At 41.1% G+C, this 23870-nt stretch overlaps 4 protein-coding genes across 8 annotated transcripts in view; 2 read left to right on the top strand and 2 right to left on the bottom strand.

Moving 5' to 3' along the window:
- LOC115756327 (BTB/POZ domain and ankyrin repeat-containing protein NPR1-like) overlaps positions 1 to 23870 on the bottom strand; it is a 32967-nt gene that overhangs the window by 9070 nt on the left and 27 nt on the right. For both annotated transcript variants that reach the window (XM_048277795.1, XM_048277796.1), the window contains exon 2: positions 16153 to 16161. The gene's annotated coding sequence lies outside the window, so the exon portion shown is untranslated. The remainder of the gene's footprint in view (positions 1 to 16152; positions 16162 to 23870) is intronic.
- Positions 1132 to 8191, top strand: LOC115756326 (N6-adenosine-methyltransferase non-catalytic subunit MTB). 3 transcript variants are annotated; one of them, XM_048277786.1, is made up of 7 exons: positions 1132 to 1465; positions 2178 to 4652; positions 5058 to 5141; positions 5266 to 5413; positions 5458 to 5610; positions 6655 to 6806; positions 7673 to 8191. In XM_048277786.1, exons 2-7 carry the CDS (start codon positions 2274 to 2276, stop codon positions 8108 to 8110), a joined length of 3354 nt encoding a protein of 1117 aa, XP_048133743.1. In that variant the 5' UTR covers positions 1132 to 1465; positions 2178 to 2273; the 3' UTR covers positions 8111 to 8191. The 3 variants fall into 3 exon arrangements, with proteins under 3 accessions (XP_048133743.1, XP_048133742.1, XP_048133744.1); XM_048277785.1 differs by having other exon boundaries at positions 1132 to 1484; XM_048277787.1 differs by having other exon boundaries at positions 1134 to 1484; positions 5266 to 5370; positions 5502 to 5610.
- Positions 9486 to 15340, top strand: LOC115756329 (casein kinase 1-like protein 2). Its single transcript, XM_030696050.2, has 14 exons — positions 9486 to 10014; positions 10107 to 10147; positions 10504 to 10573; positions 10658 to 10806; positions 10887 to 10982; positions 11072 to 11142; positions 11881 to 11942; positions 12041 to 12104; positions 12191 to 12275; positions 12348 to 12474; positions 12612 to 12694; positions 12934 to 12997; positions 13110 to 13252; positions 14556 to 15340. Exons 1-14 carry the CDS (start codon positions 9939 to 9941, stop codon positions 14850 to 14852), a joined length of 1428 nt encoding a protein of 475 aa, XP_030551910.1. The 5' UTR covers positions 9486 to 9938; the 3' UTR covers positions 14853 to 15340.
- Positions 15733 to 23863, bottom strand: LOC115756328 (diacylglycerol O-acyltransferase 1A). Of its 2 annotated transcripts, XM_030696049.2 has the most exons (16): positions 23160 to 23863; positions 22325 to 22405; positions 22057 to 22130; positions 21883 to 21958; positions 21147 to 21214; positions 20528 to 20651; positions 20193 to 20291; positions 19217 to 19318; positions 19006 to 19142; positions 18702 to 18783; positions 18568 to 18588; positions 17753 to 17815; positions 16838 to 16885; positions 16488 to 16550; positions 16224 to 16277; positions 15733 to 16135 (listed from the first exon to the last, which is right to left on the bottom strand). In XM_030696049.2, exons 1-16 carry the CDS (start codon positions 23580 to 23582, stop codon positions 16031 to 16033), a joined length of 1620 nt encoding a protein of 539 aa, XP_030551909.1. In that variant the 5' UTR covers positions 23583 to 23863; the 3' UTR covers positions 15733 to 16030. The 2 variants fall into 2 exon arrangements, with proteins under 2 accessions (XP_030551909.1, XP_048133755.1); XM_048277798.1 differs by lacking the exons at positions 21883 to 21958; positions 22057 to 22130.

The raw sequence follows: 23870 nt of genomic DNA, 5'->3' as shown, positions 1-23870 counted from the left end.
TGCGAGATTTTTGCTAATATGTCAAGTTAAGCAGCACTTGTCTTCATTTTTTGATGATATATTTTTTTTTCATTTGAATTTTTTTTGTTGGGTTTATCTTGGAGACAAAACATAAGTCTTGACTGGCTCTAAGATTAAGAAATGAAAATTATTGATTGTAGACGGAAAACACCGATGTTAATAGAGGAATAATGAGTGCAGCAATGTCGGTAATGGCAATTAGTGTATTAGTTATGGAGGATGAATCTTCAAGTAGTCGGATACCTAGAGTTCCACGGAGGGAAAGACATTTTGAGAGAGAATTATTCATAAATCGCATTTTCAATTTAGAGATACTAATCGTGTTAATCAAATACGTACAAGACCACAAGTTTTCTTTGAATTGCGTAGAGTGACAATTGTCACAAACTTCATCTTGAAAGTATGTTGTTACATTCACTAATTTACTTAAGTACATTAGGATTGTGTTGGACCTTCTGATTGTACTCATGTTCATGCATCGATTTCCCAAAAAATTCAAGGAAAATTCCGTGGCCAAAAAGACAAAACGACGCAAAATATTCTTGCAAATGTTACTTTTGATTTAAAATTCGTTTATATGTTGGCCGGTTGGGAAGGCACAACACATGACTCTCGTATTCTAACAAATGCAATTTCAAGGCCTAGAGGAATGAAAATTCCTGAAGGTATAGACACCATGTTTTATATAAAATGTTTACCCTACTTTTTAGAAACATTTTGTTAAAAATCTACATTAAATTGGTAGGTAAATACTACCTTGCTGATGCCGGATGCGGCATACAATCGGGAATTATTTCACCATACCGTGGAGTTTGATATCACATGAATGAGTTTAGTGATCGCTCACTTAAGAATGAAAAAGAGTTGTTCAATCATCACCATTCATCTTTACGGTCTGCCGTAGAAATGGCATTTTGAAAGTTCTTAAAAGGTGTATGTTTTCTTATCTAAGTCTGTTTTATTGTTCGATCGCACTTACTTATAGGACGGAAAATTTGAGATGACTTTTTGGTATTTTCTCCTCAAATAACATACCCTAAAGTTGTCCACAAATTGAGAGATAACCCCCATTTTGGCTTTGGTGGTTGTGGGTTTATTAAAAGTATATTTGCAATCAAAAACCCTAACACCGACTTTCTCAGGATCCGGCCAAAATTTCCCACCTCTCGACTTCGCTCGTGCGATTGCCTCCCCCAATCGCGCCCCCGTCTGATTGATGAGTCGCGGTGCAGATCGGACTACCGCGAGAATCGCCATCCTCCATAGCCAGAGAGCTCCATTGGCAGCGAGCTCTCGCGCGGTTTGTTCATTCGTAAGCGACCCGGGACGGTGGAGGGAAGAGGACGGAAGTGGTCGCTGTAGCATCAGTGGCAAGACCTTCGTCCCTCACGACTTCAGCATCGTCGACCCAGTGATCGATTCGGAGTAGTATTCGTCGTGGAAGGTTGGTTGAATTTTTGGCTTTAAGCAATTCCGTCCGCCGCTTCATCTCTGTGACATTAGATTTCGCATCACTCCGCGTGTTTGACCAATTGCCTGAACGGTGGAGTCTCCATTTTTTCTCAGTTAGCGGGCTAAAAGTTAGGGCTTTGCTGCCATGTGTGGTTATTCTTGTGACTGTGAGCCATGTGGCTTTCTCATTTTGTGCTTTCTCCTGCTCAAGTCTTTGTATTTTTTCGTTTGGTGGCAACTGGATGCGTGTGGTTTTTTTTTTTTTTTTTTGTTTGACGAATCTGGGTCATCTTAATTTTGTGGACTTTCCTATTGATAATGTCTGAGTTGACATTGGGTTATGGCTGGTTGCGATGTTCAATCCCGAGTTGCTCTTGTATTTTGGCGTGGTAATTAGCCTGCAATTCCAGTTATTGTTTACCATTAGCCGTAGATGATGCTCTCCTACTTCCTCTCTCTTGTTGCTGTCTTTTGATGTCATAGTTTGTTTCCAGTAGGCTGCTTCAGTCCTAGTCGAACTGGCAGATGGTATAAACTTTTTTTCTTTTGCATGCGAATTGGGTTCTCAGATGGAGGTTCTGCCTCCCTTTAATCTCTTGCTTAGACATGTCTTTCATTGTTGCTTTAAAGGTTCACTTTTCAGCTTACATTGTCTCTGTTGTGCCCAATGTGCCTGATTTGCTTTCTGGCTTGTCTGGTTACAGGATTGAAGTCTCAGATAAGTCACTCGTGCCTTCCCACAGACTGTCTCTCTGTTCGACTGATTTATAGATGAATTAACTTTTGGGAATTCTTTTTCCATGGACTCGCCAGATATAAGCCAGATCTATGGCAGAAAAGATAGAGAAGATGATATAGATAGGAAAAGTGACAGGGCTGGGGATGACGCTGAATGGGAAGGAAGTGACAGGAGGAAGCAACGGTCAAGCAAGTCCAGAAAACCTGGTAGTGGAGATGATGTTGACGGTTTTGATAGCAGTGGAAGGAGGAGAAATTCTGGAGATAAGTATGAAAGCCGAAAGAGATCAACTGGTAGCGATGAAGATGAATTTGACACTAGAAAAGAGTCGCGCCCAAAGCAGTTGAAGAGAAAGCAGGAGGAAAGTTCTTTGGAAAGGTTGAGTTCTTGGTACCAGGATGGAGAAGTAGAAAATAGGCAAGATGGTGGAGACAAGCTGGGGAGTAAACATGGTAGGGGTGATGAAAGTGACAGAAGAAAACTGACCCAAAAGTCATCTGATCATGAAAGTTCTCAGGGGAGAAGTAGAAGCAAACATGATAGGTCACATGAGGGGGAAACATCTGATAAAGATTCGAAGTACTCAGAAAGGAAAGAAAGCAGCCGTGAGAAGGGCCATGGGTCTGTCGAGCATGTAAAGAGCTCAAAGAAAAGGTGGGATGATTTGGATGTTAAAGAAATTACTAGCGAAAAAAACGATGGCAGAAGTAGCAGGACATCTGACAACAAGTATGAGAGGGACAAGAGCATGACAGCTAGACATGAATTTGGTGATGGTAAGGGTAGGGTCACAGATTCACTAGTTGACAAAGGTATGAGATCTGACCGAAAGGATGATCGGAGACATGATGGTAAAAGTAGAAGCACGTCAGAAGCCGTAGAAGAGGATAATAAGGCAAGTCCTGCTAATTATGATGACAGAACAGGCAAGGAGAAAAATGAAAAACACAGACAGCAGAGGACTCCTACAAATAGGGATGTTACTGAAAGCCGGGATGGGTCTCGCCATACAGATGAAGATGGAAGCTTTTGGTCAAGGGAGAGAAGTGCGAGAGGCCACCGTTCCAGGACCCCTGATATAAGTATCAGATATGCTCGTGAGAGGCCTGATAATGAAAGGCCTCATGGTCGGTCTGGTAATAGGAAAGATGGAAGTAGAGGTGAAGCTGTGAAAACTTCGTCCAATTATGGGATTTCGAATGATAATTATGATGTTATAGAGATTCAGACCAGACCTATTGATTATGCTAGTGCTGATGCTGGATCTAGTTTTGCTAGAAGATATGAAGTTAGTCAGCTAGCCGACAAGAAAGGGCCTTCAAATGAGGAGCAATGGGGGCATGCACGGGAAGAAAGGGCGAGGTCTAGTATTTATGGGTCTGCTCCATCTGGTGAAGATACAAAAGAAAGATATGTTCAGGATGATTTATCAACGAGAGATCAGAATATGTGGAGAGATGATGCTGACTTCCAGGGAGGGAAAGGGAGAGGACAGAAGGGCACTGTGCCTGCCCGTACTCCTGGTGGCCAGGCATCTAGCAGTGGTTCACAGCCCCCATTTGCTAACCAGGAGTCTGGATCCTTTAGTAGAGGGCCTAATCAAGGGGCAAAAGGCAATAGACCAGGCAGGGTTGGACGTGGTAGGCCAACCGGAAGAGACAATCAACCAGTGGCAATCCCAATATCTATGATTGGAGCATCTTTTGGACCACTTGGGATGCCGCCTCCTGGGCCTATGACTCCTGGTATGTCACCTGCCCCAGGTCCACCTATTTCTCCTGGTGTCTTTATTCCACCATTTTCTCCACCTCTATTGTGGCCTGGAGCTCGAGGAGTTGATGTGAATATGTTAGGGGTTCCAGCTGGCCTCTCTCCTGTTCCTCCGGGTCCATCAGGCCCTAGGTTTCCTCCCCATTTGGGGACACCACCCAATCCTTCAATGTACTATAATCAGTCAGGACCTGGAAGAAGTGGGCCTGCCAACATACCTGGCCCTGGTTTTAATGTTTCAGGACCAATGGGAAGAGGAACGCCACCTGATAAAGCTTCAGGGGGTTGGGTTCCTCCTAGATCAGGTGGACCTTCACAAAAAGCTCCTTCAAGGGGGGAGCAAAATGACTACTCTCAGAATTTTGTTGACACTGGAATGCGACCTCAGAATTTTATCCGGGAGCTTGAGCTCACCAATGTTGTGGAGGATTATCCCAAGCTTAGGGAACTTATACAGAAGAAGGATGAGATTGTGGCTAATGCTGCTTCTCCTCCCGTGTATTACAAGTGCGATCTCCGTGAATTTGAGCTTACTCCTGAGTTCTTTGGAACTAAGTTCGATGTCATTCTTGTGGATCCTCCTTGGGAAGAATATGTTCATCGTGCTCCTGGTGTTGCGGATCATACGGAATACTGGACATTTGAGGAAATCCTTAATTTGAAGATTGAGGTACTTAGACTAGCACCTGTTTATAAGATTTGAACTTGTCAATTTTCTGTCGTGGTTGTTGATAGCTTATAGTTATGGGAATAGAGAATAGTAGGCCTTGTGTTTACTTTAAGAAAGGATGGAAGATATTGCTGTGCCACTTCTGCTTTCATGCATAAGTGTAGTTTTGGCTGAAATGGGGAAAAAGAAAATGTTTGCAAAGCAAGGGACTATATTAATGAGATCATGCTTTATTTGTTTAGATTCTGGGTTTATCATAAACCAAATATTTTCTTGGTTGGGAATATCCTGTTGAATTGTATATCCAATTTCCTCGAGTATATAATGAAACATCCCAAACCATGTGGAAAAATGTTTGGTTCTACTTTGACTCGTTGAAAATGAATTATGTTTTCATGTTTGTAGGCAATTGCGGATACCCCATCATTTATTTTCCTTTGGGTGGGGGATGGACTCGGTCTCGAACAAGGCCGTCAATGTTTGAAGAAGGTATGGATCAAGCCTTTCTAGTAGCACTCCTAGAAGGACATGATGCTTCCCTTTAGGTGTTTATTAAATTGGTAGATTTAGGTTTTGGTACTGGATGGTTTATTTGCTTTATTGTTTGCAACAGTGGGGATTTCGGAGGTGTGAGGATATCTGTTGGGTCAAGACGAATAAGGCTAATGCAACTCCAGGATTACGACATGATTCTCATACATTGTTTCAGCACTCAAAAGTGGGTTTTCTTTGTAAATTCTTTTCTTGTTCTGCCACTTTATGTTAGTTTTGCTTACTTGTCATCTTCTACTCTATGCCACTTGAGTGTCTTCATCTACTAATATGCTATTACTTGTCGTTGTGATGAAGGAACACTGCTTGATGGGCATTAAAGGAACAGTTCGCCGCAGTACTGACGGTCACATAATTCATGCAAACATTGATACCGATGTAATAATTGCTGAGGAACCCCCTTATGGTCAGTAATTCTTACTGGGAACTTGCTGTTTATATCTATTCATAGCATACTCAGTGAAATACAAATTTTGACTCATTAGTGGCTGGTTCTACTTCGTTCAATTTTCGTGCTGGGCTGGTTAACCACGATGTAGCATTTGAGTAGTATTTTGCAATGAGTGGACTGACTAGTTCAACTGGTATGTTTCTGGCCTCTGGTCTGGCTCAGTACTCTTTAGCATTGGAAGTCTAGAACTCATCAAACCTATAGTTTGCCTGGTTCAACTGGTCAAACTGGTGAACGAGTCACCTCCTCGTGACTGGATCTTGGGTTTTTGCAAAAGATAATTAGTGGAGGAATCGAACCCCTGCTTTTAGTCCTGACACACCTGCTCAGAAAACTGAGCTGCGTGTTTCTTTAGATGTAAACGGGCAGTTAGATTATCAAGGGTGATTTTTTTACTCCTTTCCAAAAACATAATGCAAGGACTGTGTATGGCTACTCAAATAGACGATCTCAAGGCTCCTGCAAGATGCCCCTGCCATCTCGATCGGGAAATTTTGAGTCAACTAGTGTGTTATTTAAGTGAATCGATCAACGGGCCGGCCCTTTCTTACAAATCTTCTACTTTGGAGCCAAACTTTCAACATGAAAGAACTAGGGGTTCCTCAAGCAATTTGGACTTTTTGACAAACTGCACCATTCTGCCAAAGCACAATTGAAAAATGATATTTGGTTTCACCTAGTGCACACCCTTGTAAAGAAAAAACAGAATATCAAAGAGTAGATGCAATGTTGCATTGAAGTGTTAGCGAAATTATTACCTGCCTTCATAATGCAGCATCCGTCTACCAAACCCTCCTGACCAGTTAGTAGAGAATCTTAATTTCTGTATACATTTCTGTGGAAGTCATCTCTCCAATCAAAGCTTTGCAATGGGTCTTTGAGCAACTGGTCTTCCTTGTCTTAACAGTTCTTTTACTGGCCGTTTGTGTGTTGACACCAATCCCTGCCATGTCAGGGGGTTCTGATGTATGTATGGTTCATAATTTAATGGAAATGCAGGTACAACGCAGAAGCCTGAAGATATGTATCGCATAATTGAGCACTTCGCTCTTGGCCGCAGGAGGCTGGAACTTTTCGGTGAAGACCATAATATTCGAACTGGTTGGTTGACAGTGGGCAAGGGACTATCCTCTTCAAACTTTAATGCTGAGGTACAGGATTTGGTTTGCTGATTTTGTTTTACGAATGTTGCCATCATCTTTGAAGAAGCTTGCCACTTTGTCATCAGCTTCTTGATCTGCCTAGTAAGCCCGGCCTTGGTCTGACAGAATAATAGTGCTGCTGAATGACTGAAAAATTTGCTCAGTGTAGAAAGAAATTAGCCTAGAGTTTGATGGACTCTCTTGCTGAGGACAAGCAGGGAACAATTAACTCAATTGATATTTTGAAATTGACTGCACAATAATAGTTAAAAACTATCAACATGTGCTTCCGAACAATTTTTTTTGGTGCTTGTTCCTTCTTTTGATAAATCACATAACGTTACAATCGGATCTTAGAGTTTGCTCTCACGCTGCTTAAGACATCTCCTAAACCATAATCACCAGGCTTTATGCTGTGTTGGTCATGATCACTTCTTTTCTGTTGTATTTTTTTACTTTTCTTCTGAAAGTAGCTTGGAATGCCAATGCTTTCCTAGTTCTTCTTTGCCATTGTACCAGTCATGCTTGTATGTGCACTCGCATTCTGATGGTGGGTGAATTTCTTTCCTTTTTTCTTTCGTTTTGCCTTCGGAGTGGTAACAATTTCAACCTAACAAACAAATCTGCAATTTTACCCAAAATTATACAAACCGAGTCAATACAGCTCTCACTGCCCACCTCATTAAAATGAACCCAGAAAGCCTCCTGTGTCCCCCATCTAATTCCTTGCCATGATACCGGCAACAGCAAAAAAGACGGCCTAAAACCCGAGAATTCGTAAGCAAAAATTCTGAAGGCATACTAGAATTTCGATACTTTTTGCTAGCTTAATTCATCATGTGACTGATTCATAATTGGATGCTGATACTTTTCAGGCGTACATTAAGAACTTTGCAGACAAGGACGGAAAGGTATGGCAAGGTGGGGGAGGGCGAAATCCACCCCCAGATGCTCCTCACCTTGTGGTGACCACTCCAGAGATAGAGGCTCTCCGTCCCAAATCTCCGATGAAGAATCAACAGCAGATGCAGCAAAACCAATCGGTCTCGATTTCTCTAACTGCGAGTACATCCAACCGGAGACCCGCGGCAAATCCACCCGAAAATCCTGCAGCTCTTAGCATGAGCCAAGAAGTCCCGGGCTCGAACGTCCCGGCCTCCCTTCCTTGGCCTTCCCCAATGGAGGGCTTCAAGGGACCCGAGAGCGGGAATGTTCCTATGGAGGAGAAGGCTTTCGATATCTATGGTTATGGTGGGCAGTCGAATGGGGAGTACTTAGATTTTGAAGCTCAGAGAGCTATGAATATGTTGTAATCGAAGGTTCTTTTGCATAATTTGACGTATGATAAGATACAATTGATTCTTTCCCTTCTATGGTGCTACAAATTGGGGTGAGGAAAAAAACAAAAAAAGCCTCCTTGCCTTTTTGGAGGGATTTCAAATTAGATAAATACGCGCCCAACTCTATAATCTCTCGGAATTTTGTTTTCCGATATTGCCACATTGCAAGGGCGCTCGTTTTTATGCCTTGAGATGTGATTGCTTCATTGGGCGAATATTAATGAAAGGTTAATATTATAAAAAATCTTAAATTGATATATATTTATAATGAGTTTATTCAAAATTAATTTTTGGGTTATTAAAAATTTCAAATTGGTACCATCTCAAATTAATTTTTGGATCACTAAAAATTTTGAATCGGTACATATTTACTTTCCGTTAACTTTCGTTAAATTTTATCGTGAAGTTGCCGAGTTGGATGACGTATGGCAAAATCTCTGTTGACGTGGTAAGCCCACGTGAAAATCCTTAACTCTCTATATGTTTCTTCACTTAGCCATAATTTGAAACCAAATTGGGTTTATTCTCTATCTTCAGAGCACAAAAAACACCATATCGTCTTCTCCTCCACCGTCATTTTCGTCTTTGTGGTTATGCATCGGAACTCGTTCGATCACACTTTTATCTTTGGCAATTTTGTCGCCTTTGATTTTTTTTCCCCTGGTTTGTTCGGTGCATTAATTCAATTCACCAAATTAGGATGTTTAATGGCTTCAATTGGAAGTGGTCTGAAGATTTACGTGGCCCGGAAAAGAAGAAGAAGAGAATTTCTACGTGAATTGCCATATCGCTTGACATATTGCTAAGTATCATCTAGCCTTGAAGGTTAAAGATGGATAAATGTGTCACACGAGTACGGCGTTTTTTATGACCCAAAAATAAGGTTAAGGTGATGTGTCGGTTTGTGATTTTCAGCGACTTAATAATTAGTTGGAGTAAAATTTATCGCTGCCGTACCCGTTTCGGAATCATCCGAGGTATTAATTAACCATCCTTCTCGTGTGCGGACAATCTGAAAACGATTTAGCGGTTGAACTGATTTTGGCATGTTCTGTCGGTCAACGATTTGACGCGGTGAAAATGTCGGAAGCCGGAAATTCTCTTTTGCTCGATATAGTAAAACGACGACGGAAAGAAGGAAAATGAAGAGGTGGGTAAAGAGAAAAGGTTAAAAAGGAAAACTTGGTCCATCAAGAAGAATCCGAACGCTGCGCTCCTTTTCATGCAAAGCGAAAAAGCGGAAAAAAGAGAGAGTAAAAATAACGAAATTATAAATAGACAAAATAAGAGTGGGGGAAAAAAAATAAATAAAAAAGAAAAGGGTGAAAAATCGGGAAAAAGGAGGCCACGCGGGGAGGGGAGCACCGGGCAAAACATCGTTCGCTGTCCGCCGAAAGTCTTTTCCTTTTCGATTGGATCAAAAACTTGCAATGCGAGCGCAAAACGTCGTCCTCCGATCAGGGAAGAGAGAGCGATGGGAGCGACGGAGAGATGATGATTAGCGTGATGCGTCGTAGCTTCGTCTGATTGATTCGGCAGCTTTCAATTTGTTTTTTATTTTTTTGTTTCCTTCTTCCCCATTTGATTCGTGCCTTGAGAAGAGAAGCCCAGGAACCCTAGATCTTCGGTTTCGGTGCGGTTCCTTTCCTTCGTCGTCTACGTGCCGGAGCGGTCGCGGGTCGGCGGCGCTGATTTACGCAGAGCTTTTTGCGTGGTTTCTTCGCGTGACTCGGGTTCGAGGTTAGGGTTTCGGATCGCTTTTTTTTTTTTTTTTTTGTTTGGGCGGGGGGCGAAGCGGCAGATGGAGCCTCGCGTGGGGAACAAGTTCCGGCTCGGTAGGAAGATCGGTGGTGGCTCCTTCGGGGAGATCTATCTCGGTCCGTCGTTGACTTGATTTTGCTGATCACTTTCTCTTCTCTTTTGTTTTTGGAATTTTTGCTGTATTGGTTGATGTTGGATGGTTGTGCAGGTACTAATATACAGACAAATGAAGAGGTCGCCATTAAGCTCGTGAGTGGTCTATAATATTCTTCGTGCTTGTTATGTTGAATTTGCTTGAGAGACTTACATACAGCGTAGATTGATTGATTTGTTTATATTCTGAGATATGTGGGTTTGAGAACTGTATGTGCTCGCTGATTGATTTAGAATGCTTCAGAGCATTTCGTATGGCTATTTGTAATCATAAACAAGTTTTGGAGGAGGAAATTTTTCTCCTGGATCTAAGTTTTATGGATGGGGAAGGTAGTGCTTCTTTTCTCTACTCTGGGGAGCTAGAATTTGCATTTGTGCTCTCTCTCTCTCTCTGTGGTACGCATGCTAGAGAGTGATTACTATAATTGGGTTTCTACTCTGGTGATTTTCAGGAAAACATCAAAACAAAGCATCCTCAATTGCTATATGAATCAAAATTGTATCGGATCCTGCAAGGAGGAAGTAATGTTCCTTCTCCACAGCTATTGATTTCAATCTTGTTCCGTCAATGCTATTACCACAACTACTCATTCTCTGTCTTTGCAGCTGGGATTCCGAATGTAAGATGGTTTGGTGTCGAGGGAGAATACAATGTACTTGTGATGGATTTGCTTGGACCCAGTCTTGAAGATCTATTTAACTTCTGTAGTAGGAAACTTTCCTTGAAGACGGTTTTGATGCTTGCGGATCAAATGGTTTGATTCATCACTTGCAATGTCTCTGTGGTTATGATTAGAGTGTCTTTAATCCGTGCTGATGCTTATATTTTTTTTAGATTAATCGTGTCGAGTTTGTTCACTCAAAGTCATTTTTGCATCGAGATATCAAGCCAGATAATTTTGTGATGGGCTTGGGGAGACGTGCCAATCAGGTTTGTGCTTTTGATATATTGGTTTGACTTTGTGATTCCCTTTTGGATCTAGTAAGATGGAATGTTGTTATCTTCATACCCGTCTTCAGGTGTACGTTATTGACTTTGGTCTGGCCAAGAAATACAGAGATAGCTCAACTCATCAACACATTCCTTACAGGTGAGTTAAGCTTTGGAAGTTACTCTCCTTTTTGAAGGTTACTTGCATGCTTAAATTAGTATTTTTACTTTTCTTTTTGCGAAATGGGTTTGATTGTCTATCTTATATATATATGGAAATATAAATGATTACCTAAATGAAGGTCATGCTTCAATCTAAATTTAGTTTACGAAGATGATGTCATTGCAGTCATGTGGACTTTAAGCCTGCATTGTTGAGGCAGTAATAGTCAGATCATCGCATTTGTTATCTTTTATGAACTAAGAAATTTTGTTTGTCAGTAAAAATCTGTTGTTGTGCATGAGGAATATACAAGAACAATGAATGAAAATAACAGAAAAACAATGACAAACTTGTTACACTACCCTAACTTTATGAGGGCATAGCGTGTAGTGCGTCGCCGCGTCAAGTACATTTAAACTGGAAAGTGAGTTGCTGTTGCAATTTTGTTGGTCATCCCATTTTTGATATCAATGACGGTCTTCTCCAACTTACTCCGCCCTCCAGCTAAGTAGCGAAGGCTACACTATCTGTTATTACGTTTTAGAGGGGCCACTGAAGGCTGTATGGACGGTGGAGTCTGTAGCTATGGTTTTCACCTTGAAGAAATCAACTGTTATATTTTCTCTCAATAGAAGTTTTTGACGTACTGATGTTTGTCTTGACAAAGTCTACCAATAGATGCTGTGGGTATCATGGTGAGTAGTTGCTCATTGTGTTTGTTGATTGAACATCCAGGGAAAATAAGAATTTGACTGGAACCGCAAGATATGCAAGCATGAACACTCATCTTGGCATTGGTACGGTAACCCATTCCTTATTGGGAGTAGTAAGCTTTCTGTTATTTTTTACTTTTCCTTTCATTTCTGATTTTCTCTTCTTTTGTTGGTCTTTATAGAGCAAAGTCGGAGGGATGATCTAGAGTCTCTCGGTTATGTTCTTATGTATTTTCTAAGAGGAAGGTAACTGTTGCTGCCTATCTTATATTGTTGATTATGTGATAGGTTTTATTTTGTTTCAGTAATTAGACCTACTCCTTTCTTTGCAGTCTCCCTTGGCAGGGATTGAAAGCAGGAACCAAGAAACAAAAGTATGAGAAGATTAGTGAGAAAAAGGTTTCTACTTCAATTGAGGTATGTTATCTCTTTGTGAGCATATTAGGTTATTTCTGGCTCTATGGACTCATGGATTCTGATGCTTTGCAGGCTCTGTGTCGTGGTTATCCAACAGAATTTGCATCCTATTTTCATTATTGCCGTTCACTGCGATTTGATGATAAGCCTGATTATTCTTACTTAAAGAGACTATTCCGTGACCTCTTCATTCGTGAAGGTTTTGTTTACATTTCGACCTTTTTGAGTTAGCGGAGAATTTATGTATGTACTGCCAATACAGATCATTTGTTTATCTGTAAGTGGGCCACGGCATAATTTCCACCTTCTCATTCTACAAGTTAATCTATTCTCCAGGTTTCCAATTTGATTATGTATTTGATTGGACCATACTGAAATATCAGCAGTCTCAAATGGCAACACCCCCATCTCGTGCACTGGTAAGTGATATGTATTCCGTTTGGGGAAGTGGAGAAAGTGGAGAAAATGCAAGTTTGAGTGGAAATTTTTTGAAATTTTTGAAGTTTTCGTGAGAAGTAGATGGTGGGAAAATTTCCAATTTGATGTTTTTTACTTCTGATTTTCTTTCCCTTTGGTCTCATAAACAAAATATTAGTCTCTCTTTTGCTCCTTTACTTATAGCTAAAGAAGATTAGTCCTTCCTTGTTTCCTCTGTCAGGGTCTTGGTGCTGGACCTAGTTCTGGGATTCCCCCTCCTGCTGGCCATGTGGATAAGCAGTCAGGTAGGAAATGATTTTGATTATAGATATGTCCTCATTTTCAGTGCTTGCTACATGTTCACTTTTTTCTTGTATACTTTGCCAATTAGTATGCTCTAAGATTCTAATTTTCCAGGTGGAGAAGACGGTCGTCCAGTTGGATTGTCTTCTATGGATCCTTCTAGAAGAAGGCTATCTGGGGCAACTGCAACTGCTGGAAGTTTCTCAAAGCAGAAAAGTCCATTAACAAATGATGGTGCAATTTCCAAGGAAGCAATGGTAATTTGTTTTTCTTACCTTGATGGTGCTCTGTCTTATGCTAAATGTACAGTACGAGAAATATCTTTATTCTCCGTTTTGTTTGGCAAGTATATATATAGCCTCTTGGGTGTTCTTTCATATTGCTCAATGAATGATGGTGCAATTTCTGAGGAAGAATGGTGAACAGCTGTTGACACTGTTTGGAATAATTGTGGAAGGATAAAATGACTTTGGCAGCTTATTGGGAAGGGAAAGCTGTCTTTGATTTTTTGGAATGGAAGAGAAAAAAGGCACCAACTTTGGAGTGGAAAAACCCTTCTTGGGTCCACATATTTTTGGGTCTCTCTAATTTGGAGTGGAAGTGGAGAGAAAGACAAATACTTTCACAGGCTATTTGAATGTGTCCTTGATGGTCCCTTAAAAAGGAAAAATTGTGCTGGATGGATTGGTAAATTAATGTCATTTTCCTTCCTTTTAAAAGAAATTATTTTCCCTTTCTGCCTTTCTTTTCTCCCGTCTTACCAAACGCATGAAGAAGTTGATTTATGGATAAATCAAGGTTCTTCTTTCAAGCAGTAATAACTATTTGTCTCTTGGATGAGTTGGGATTCTTCATGTCGTGGGATGAAGCTTGTGAAGTACATATTGTCAAGTATATATGTGAAGGAGCAGTTCAAGTGGGGTGGGATGAAGCTTGTGAAGTGGGTATATATATGTGTGTGTGTGTGTGTGTGTTCAGAAGTGGCTTCATTTGACTGATCTTCATATGGACCCAAGCTGGGGATGGAGATCTAACTGTGGTTCCAGTGTGTTTTTGCTATGGTGTCAAGCATCTATATAGAATTTGCTACTGGCCTCATGTGAGTATTGGTCACTTGAACCTATGGGGTGAAGCTTTGAAAGGGAATCCGTGGTTCCAGCAGAAAGCACCGGGACTTTTGTTACTGGTTTCATAGTAATTTATATTCTTATGTGGCAAGGCATGGGAAAATGGAGATTTTGCAAGACTCTTCTTGCTCAATCTACTAGGCAGCGTGCCTTTGGTTTTAGAGCTATCCTAATATTTTGTTTGGCAAGACTCAAGAAAGCAGAAGCAAGAATGAAGTAGTTGAAAGCCGATTTCAATGTCGTGCTGTGTTTTTGCATTTTTATCCGTAATATTTTGAATCGTTGATTAGGTGTTTCGTGTATTTAGACTGTTACAACTATATTGAAAAAAAAAAACCCCTAAATTTTTACATGGAAAATTTATGGGGCTGTATAGATAGTTGTCCACGTTTCTTTATTCTCGTGGCTGACAATGTGTCTTTGGAACGCATAGATGTCAAGTTCAACATTTTTGGGACGTTCTGGTGGATCGTCAAGGCGGGCAGCAATTTCCAGCAGCCGCGAGTTGTTTATGGGTGCTGAATCTGATTCCAATCGTGCTCGCACGACAGAAGCCAGTCCCGGAGCAGTCCGCAAGTTTTCAAGTGGCCAAAGAAGTTCGCCAGTCGCTTCATCGGACCCTAGGCACACATCCTCCGGAAGAAACGCAGTACACCTTAAGAATTACGAAAACGCCCTCAAGGGCATTGAGAGGCTCCACTTCGACAGTGATGAGAGGGTTCATTTTTAAAAGGCCAGTTTCGCGGATTGTTGTAAATCAAGAACCCTTCCATGCGAACTGTGGTAGGATAGGCTACTCTATCGGGGAATCGACCAAGTGAAGCATCCAAGTCCAGGTATCTTGTGCTGCTATATGTTACCGGAATCTGAAAATCACGGATTCAACGAGCGGATGCATGCAAAGGGTGATCTTGCATCATCTGTGGAAGTTGGATTTTCTCGGCCCCTTAAAAAAAAAAAAAAACACCTTTTTAATCCTTTTCCTTGTGACTTCATCTGACGATCAGTGTCTCCGTGTGCTTCCCTCTTAAGTTCTACTTTAGCAGTATAACACGATTATTGATTTTAAGAATTTTCTTTGGCCCTGTAAATTGGCCGTTGTATTTGTTTATTGAATCATACTCCAGTACACAAAACCCCAAAAAGTTGCTGAATGTTCCGTTTCAATTTAGCTCGATTCGAGGAGAACCTCCGAATTGACATGTTTGATTGTTCGTACGACTAGATTGTCACGAAGATTTGCGAAATGTCATTTTGTGGAAAGCACCTATTTGGATGGGGACATCCAAAATGTTAGGCGTGTCGCTCAACTGGGTGCGATACCTTGACTGTGTCCGCCAATAGTTGGGACAGCTAGTGCCGAGGGGAGTTCGTCTCTTTGGGAGTTAGTTTCTGCGATCGTGGAGGCGGTGGTGAAGTAGATTCGAATATACTTAAGATTTTGGACGAATGCTTGTACAAAAAGCTGAGTGAAAAGATGATATGGGAGGAGAAATGATAAATTCCTCGACAGATCGGACCTTTATGCGTGAGGTCAGTTTCGAACTGTTGTACTAAGTTTCCCCCGCATGTCGGAATCATGAAAGTAAGGTAAAATCGAGAAACTAACAAAAATCTCACTAGAACATTACAATGCTGGACACAGGCGAGGAGCACTATAACCGGCACAAGACAGTGTGATACTGAATCGGCAACGATTCTTTGCTTATTAGTGATCACGATAGTCGGCTTGGTACTTCTGACTGCCGCTAGTCATCACTATACTACCAAGCCATGATGCTTAAAAACTTGCTTCCCACCGCCCCCATGTTGTGATGAATACATACAGAGTGAAGATACAACGGGGAGCCAAAATTGGAGTTTGGGACTGACCAGCACCATTATCTGGTGAGAGGAAGTTGGTAAATTTCAATTGATTTGCCCTTTGCGGTTCATCAAGTCGTGATAGTACAACAGGAGGCACATCGGTTGGCCGAGAATGCAGAATATGAACCAGAAGACCATATTCCCCACCTGAAATATGAATTCCGGAATACAGATTCAGGACACGAGACGAGAGGTGGGCAAAAGAGTTGACATAAGATAGGAAACGATGCCATACCATTGAGTTGTTGTACTTATTTTGAAGGTAATTGGTGATCAGCACCAGAGGTACCTGTCCAACGAACATAATTGGTACAATCAAGTATGGTATTTCCTTTATTGACTGCTAGTAAGCTCAAACATGCTCTAGATAAATGACTTTGTGAAACCCATCCCTATATGAAAGAGACGCTATGATGTGCGTAATTCAGTTCTCTCTCCAGGTGTCCGATAGGTACATGCAGAAATAGAATGAGGTGTGTCAAGCTCTAAAGCATCGTACCTGGAACATAATGCCAATAAATGCCCAAAACTTGAATATGTGGCAAGGGACTGCGATGCACAACTGCTCAAATCAGAATAAAAACTAGAAATCAGTATTTTTTGCTCATGTTATGAGAATATTCTAGTCATGAAGTATCAACCAGCAACAGACTTAGGTTGGGGAAAGTTGCTGCCGAACTATAACCCAAAATCAAAAGAGGAGAAAGAAACACAGTATTTCTTGCTTAGGTTATAAGAGCATTTTACCTATGAAGTACTCTGAATTTATAAAAAAAATCAGACACCACATAGTGAAATAGCAAACAAACAAGATAAACACTCTGACCCCTCTGATCCCAGAAGGCCTACCTCATGGAAGACGGCAGACACCAAAAAGGCAATCACAACAGCAACTCCCTGAAATTGAAGAGAACCAAACAAGAAAAAGAGATTGGAGTCTGGTCAAGCGATTGCAACATTTTTCAGAAACCCTAAAATCAAAGGGAAGCAGATGAATCCCAACCCAACCAATTGAAAGGAAAGATGAGGCAGGAAGTACATGAACATGCTGCCATATGAATGTGATGGGACTCATGGCCTTAAAGCATTTTGAAAGACAAATTGCTTATCATGAGAAACTAAGGAGATAAGAGCCTATATTGCGTATACTTATTAGATTCAGATAAAACAAAGACCAACAGGATAGCGTGGCCACCAGATGGGTCCCGTTTTCACTGTCTTATGAGTTCAATGTACCATTCATATTGAGAGTGTGAAGATCACCTAATTACAAGAGTGATCTCCAAACAAAGAGTATCATCCATATAAGAAATCTTGTAGATAAGAGAAATAATCTGGCAGACAATTCCGGATCAACGGGATGCAGAGAAAATGAAATTGAATCTTGGAAATTGGAATTCCTGAGGGGATCAAACATGCGCTAGAGCGGCAAGGGCATTTAAGATTTCTGTCTCTCCATGAAAGCCTGTTGAACAGTTGGAATACTATGGTCGTTGTTGCAGAGATTTACGTATAACAGATATATTAGGACTAAGGTAAAGAAGAATAATTCATTTCGTATTATATCCCAAAGTAATGCCAGCTTCAGATGCTTTAGTTTTGTATTCTAGTAGTCAACCAAAGGTCAAAGCGATGTGTTATGTATTGATGGTCAACCTACCCCACTAGTATCAATAGGTTGGGTAGGAGAAGCACACTGCCTGGACACAACACTGAAGTATCAAACAACGCAAACATTCTAAAGCAAATAGAGGGATCAACTACCTTCGGTATCCCATTTCTCAAGCAAGGAAAATATATGTGGCGAACCATCCATTTGTGAACAGGCTGCAACAGACGCGAAATTCAATAATTAACAATCTTCATATGTCTAAGTTCTATAAAACGAAATTATTTGAACAGGCTCTATTGTGCAATGAAGGAGCATGTGAGCAGCATTTCCTTTTCTTCTTTTGGATGAGCGTACTTGCAATCTAGAGCAACAAAGTTTCAGAAACAAGAATAGAGGGCAAACTAATAATAATAATAATAATAATAATCTTGCACAAAAGGTATTGGGTGAAATATGTAAGAATCATACTTTTTATAGCTGTGACCTGAAGCCAAATTTGGTTCCACGATACGGAAGTCTAGAAAAATTAGATAGCCGTTGACAAGCAGAAAACTAGGTAGCGAGCTTCTTTCCCCTTTTCTTGCATTTTTTTACCACCTTGTTTTAATCACTATTTGATCTCAAATTTAAAGGTGCCAAATACACAATACTACCATCACATTTTGAGATGGGACACCTAGAAGATTGTGCACGATGACATTGTAACCAGAACTTCCTCCATTCAGTCAATAGATAAAGGTTTTCCAAATAATGGGAAGTTTCTTTTCCCCCTATAAACTCATGGAGAGTTTTGCATGAGATTTTGCAATAAATCCAAGCGAAGGCCTCATTGAACTAAAACCATGCCTCAGTAATAATATTGCAGGCGGTGACTAATATTTTAAGAAATACAAAAGAACCACCCACAGCATTAGAGCTAAAAACATGAACAGTTTTACATGAGACAAATACAAGCAGAGGAACATACCATATTCCACATTCTCCAGTACTGATAATATCCCCGAGTTCAAGAGCATGAACGGACCACAAATAACAAAAAAATGAAATGAGCAAAGTACCAATAAAAACCCAAGAAACCTAAATATAGTGATGTGACATTACCTCCTCCACTGTTTTTGCATTCCACCAGTCTTTATAGAATTCGCGGTCGCCAAAATGAAGAAGTTCTGCAAGTATATTTAACCTGGAGAAACCCTTAGATATGTCTTCAAATATAATAAAAATTATAAAAGAAACAAGAAAATAATAAAACCATTTTGCATAAAACAGTTTTTTTTTTTTTTTTTTTTCGGGCCAGCATGTACAAAGAGTTCATACTACCCTCGAGACGTAAGCTTCACATTTTTCTAATCTATTTGTTGGATCGTGAAAATGGAAAAGCTTCTTTGGGGAATTAAGATAATACCAGAGGTGGAAGAAACAGTAGAACATGCAGAGCCACACATATAGATTCGGAACAGAAAGCTTCAAAACCCTCTCAATGGCATATAAAAGGTTTCCTTTCAGAGGGTGTTGTGAGTTCTGGACTATAGGATTAATATACTGCAAAAATTACCAGAGAGCAGTCAGATCTGCAAATGTAAATGGAATACTCATCAAATGATCTAGGTGCTCACCTGTTCAATGATAATCCCTATGACTCCTGTGAATATTACTAACTTGACAACTTGGCGAGCAACCCAAGCCTTTCGAACACATGGACTGCGAGGATAGCTGAGCTGCATAGAGGTGCATCATCATTAGTAGAGTGCTTTCAAACCTCATAATTAAGTAAGAGTTCTACCCTTGTGTTTGTGCCACAAAAGAAGAGGACACAACATGACCAAAACAAGAGCTCTTAAAGACAACCAAATAGCATGACAAAAAAAGTGCCAACACAACCCAAATGCAAAGCTAAATGAACGAACAATGAAATATTAGGGCTTAGACCAATTAATTACAGTGAGCAGTAATTTTAACACTTCTGCAATCGGAAAGCCATACACCAACCATATTAGACAGCAAAACCAACGTCAGAGAAGGCAGCATAAGATAAAGATGAAAATGTGACCTTTCCAACGTTGGTAAAAACAACTGCTCAATTTCTCTTGCACCTCCTTCACGCTTTTCTTTCTATGTTTTCCCCAGGATTGCAAAAGACATACTAAATCCATTACCAGAATGAAAAACAAGAAAATGTTATCTGGAGAAAATTAATGAGAAACCTTGCCAACTGCCATTTTTGCTCTTAAGAAGTGCAGGGATATGGCATCTAGAAACTCAACAATACTCAATGCCATGCGGATAGGCCTGGGAGTTAAGATAGGTCCTAGTATCAGAGGAGAGGGCCTGCTAAAGCACCTCACCTATATATAAGGGAAGGACTGAGAACCAGCCAAGGACCACCCGGCACTCCCTACTCAGCGTTTCACCCAAAAATTACTTCACAAACTCAAGTGAGAAACCCACGAGAGTTATACATATAGGACAAACCCACCATATGTATCAGTTAGCCAATCTGTAGTTGACTCATTACTAGTACATTTTAGACGAGCAATTCATTATGACGATATAATGATCGATTGAGAGAACAAATACACAAAGTTCCATTACCTGGTAACATAATGTAGGAGCAACCATGAAGTAGACCAAATTCTTGAAGCTAATATCGTAAGGATACTCCAAATTCAAAGAATTAGGAACGGCATCACCCTGAACAAAGAAAAAAGGCATCATCGAAATCTGCAGATTGACATAATAGCAAAACAAGGGGAGCACCACAGAGATAAAATGGCATCTAGAGTGAACGACGACACAAAATATTAGAAAGCAGCTTTTGACCAAGGTAGTAGATTCGATGTGCGCAAGTTTCCATATAAAGGTCCAGTTTATTCACACGGATCTGTTTTTACAGAAGGTAGTAGCAACTTCATATAATAAACTGTCACCTTCTCCACCGATTTGGCAAGAGACCGAATGTCATAGTTTGTGTGAGCATATGATACCGATTTTAGCCACACAATGCAGGCAAAAAGCATCAGTGTGACACCTGATAGAACAGCGGAATCACATCTGCACAGTAAGTCACTATAACATCAGGCTCCTCATGATATACTAGATCCGAAGGTATGCTACTAAATTATTGATCTACCCTGATGCTATCATGACGCCAATGCAAGCACTTGATTGTTGAAGCACCGAGATACTCCTACCAATAACCTTTTCTAGTAGAATATAAAAATGCCTTCTTGAGTCCCTGACTAAATCATTCAAATTGTTTAACCTCCTTAGACATGTCAACTTCAAAGAGATGCGAGACATTAGACATGTCTGAATAAATCTATGAGAAGCATCTATCTCCAAAGGTGCTTTACTTAGTTTCAGCTGCATTAAAAAAATTTTATAACCAAAGAGAGAGGGGTTCCACTGACAATTAATATCAATCTGGAACATGGATTATGAAAAATCCAGTAAAAAGACAAATTAAGAAACCTAGCTCAATGTTCATACCCCCAACTTGCAGATGAGAGCATGCCAGAAGGAAGTTAATACGAATGTAAAACCAACCTGAGGATCACAAGAACTGGATAAAGGAGGGAGGCTGTCGTAATAATAATGTGGAGACAGACAATAACCTGCAAGCATAAGCTAGAGTCAAAGATGAGACAAGTGTCCCATACATTGCTTTCCAGGATTCAGCCCCCGGAAGCAACCTGAAGTACTCTTGTGCCAAGCATCAGTAAACCTCTATGAATATAGTTTCAACTTAAAATATCCAGCTAAGAATGGACAGGTGGAAACAAAGCTTAGTAACCAACAGCCTAAAGTGACCATGGCCATAACAATAAGTGCTGTTGCAAGTGGCCTCTTGAAATAATTGCCATTTTAGGATTGCTTGGAATGCAAGTAAAATCACCCAGAAGTCAGATCTAATATGAACAAGGGGAACTGCATCCTACCATTTCCACTTCTTCAGCAAATAAAAACTATATCTTGCATGACTCGAGAATACCTTTTGCCTTTTTAGAGTCCCTAGTCTTATGCTGATCAAAAGTAACGTCTGCCAAGTGCTAAATGAGACACAATTTACTGGAAAGTACAGGCCCGTGGTTTCGGAACTATATGTTGACATCAAGAAAGGAAGGAATTTCTCTGCTGGAGATTTATGTACAATTCTGAAGTTTCAACATGTCGGCTTTAAGTTGCTTCCAATCTGTATCCTAGCTAGTTATTCTTTCCTTAATGAAGTATAGTAACTTGACTGGACCAACAGAATATTCGTCGAATGGTGCTATTAACTTACTGGCTCTGGAAGATACTTATGTTGTGCCAACTTTTCCACGGTAAAAGCAGAAAGGGGGAAAATCGGTAGAGTAAGACTGTAGAAGAGTAGAATAAGGTGCTAATCAGTACATAGGGAAATTAAGGTCAAGTTGTTAAATATTAATGGAAAAATGCAGCAGACAGCACAAAGTACCAACACATGAGAAGCGGCCAATCTCCTAATGATGTGGAACTAAACCAGAAACCTGATTTAATTAACCATCCATACTGCAAGAGAAATAAAAAAGTAAACATTCAAAATTCTGGACCTGATAGAGAATTCTTAAGGATCAAAATAGAAGGGATGAGCATCAGGGAAACTCAGCATGGGCTAAAGAATTGAACAAGTATGCATCTGCATTTGTTAGCAGACCGCAACAGCTAAAAGACAAACAGATTCAATTGATTGCAAGAGTTAAAACCTTCATCAGGTTCTCGATGATAAGTCTGCCGTTAACTGCAACAAGCACCACTATGCAGAGGTTGAAGAGACCCGCATGGCTCTGTCATAAAACATGAAGTGGATATTAGTTGTGCACATTCTAATTTCGGGCTATTCATATAGCTAAAAGCTCTCCTGACAGCGCGACACATCATGAGCACGTGCATTGAAATCTCGAATAGTTTCTGTATATATGACTAGATAATTGTTGTAAAAACCATTACTCCTTGAAAAGAAAATCGCGATTAAGCATTTTAGCAGGTAATTACGGTGCAGAGTCCCCAGACCCAACTGGAAAAGAAAACATTTGTATATGAGCTGATTTAGAAGTCAACTGCAATCAGGGACCTCCCCTGAATCGCAGACAGCAGGAACACAGCAAAGCCGAATGAAACCATTTCCCTCAACCTCTCAACCGGAAAAGAGAGGAAAAAAAAAAAAGAAACCAAGAGTTACAGAACGTGCAGCATTGCAAATTACAGCTCGTGGAAGAAATGGCCTCTCACTCAATTCAAAGAACTGATAGAAAGCTAGTGTCGAGACGAGACACCAATAAACGGTACTTGCAAAAAGTTCTAACCAACAGAATCTCTCCAAGCTCTAACGAAGAACTTCATCTCATACCGATCTAGCAATAACTCAGGCTTCCATAAGAGCAAAACTTAAGTTTTAGATTTGAGATACAGAGAGCTGCTGGATCCTACAAGTAAACTAAATTCAGGAGCAAAGCCACTCCCGATTAATGACGTAAAATTACAAGCACATCTGCAGTCACCCCATTTCAAGTGAATTGCTAAAGCACGAGCTGCGCTAACCTGCTTGAATATATTATCAGAGCTAAGAGGACTCTCTTTCACTGTCCGGTGAGCTGGAGCCGAGGGTCGATAAGCGAACTTCACCACCGAATCCCGCCCTCGGCCTTCTCCTTTCCCAGCCTTGTCGTCCGAATCCTTCCCGTTGCTGGCGGAATTCGCCGATTCCGCCGGGCCGTCGACGCCGCCAGCACGATCCCCGTCGTCGTAGCAAGCCGATTTGGCCCCGGAGTCGCCGTCGCGCGATTCCTTGGCCATGCCGTCAGCGTCGGGGGCGTTCGGCTCCGATCCGGCACAGGAGGCGGCCCCTCCGCCGGCGTCGCGGCGCCTCCTGCGGAGAGGGGGGCTCGGATCCGTGTCGACGCTGGGGCAGGCGGCGACGGTCTGGACTGTGCCCGTGCTCTCGAGCGTGTCCATAACCGCCATTGGAGCAGGCAACTATGTACAGCCGAGATGCACGACTATGCGCGTGTGGAAACTTCGAGAGGCACGGCGGTGCGCGCTCGTTGTATGCGCGTATACGGTGGAGAGACAAGAGTTCATGCAGAAGAGATAGAGATAGAGATAGAGAGAGAGGGCAAAGTGGCGATGAATGTGTGGGGAAGCGAGGCGGTCGTCTGCAATTTTTTGGAAGGAAGAGATTCAGTAAGATTAATGGAGAGAGGGAGGAGGAGAAGAAGGTTAACGCCAAACGAAGGTGGTGATGGTGATGAG

Source organism: Rhodamnia argentea, chromosome 4 (genome assembly GCF_020921035.1).
Source record: "Rhodamnia argentea isolate NSW1041297 chromosome 4, ASM2092103v1, whole genome shotgun sequence".
Classification (NCBI taxonomy): Eukaryota; Viridiplantae; Streptophyta; class Magnoliopsida; order Myrtales; family Myrtaceae; genus Rhodamnia; species Rhodamnia argentea.
Note: the sequence above shows the minus strand (reverse complement) of the source record. Positions and strands in the feature narration are given on the sequence as shown.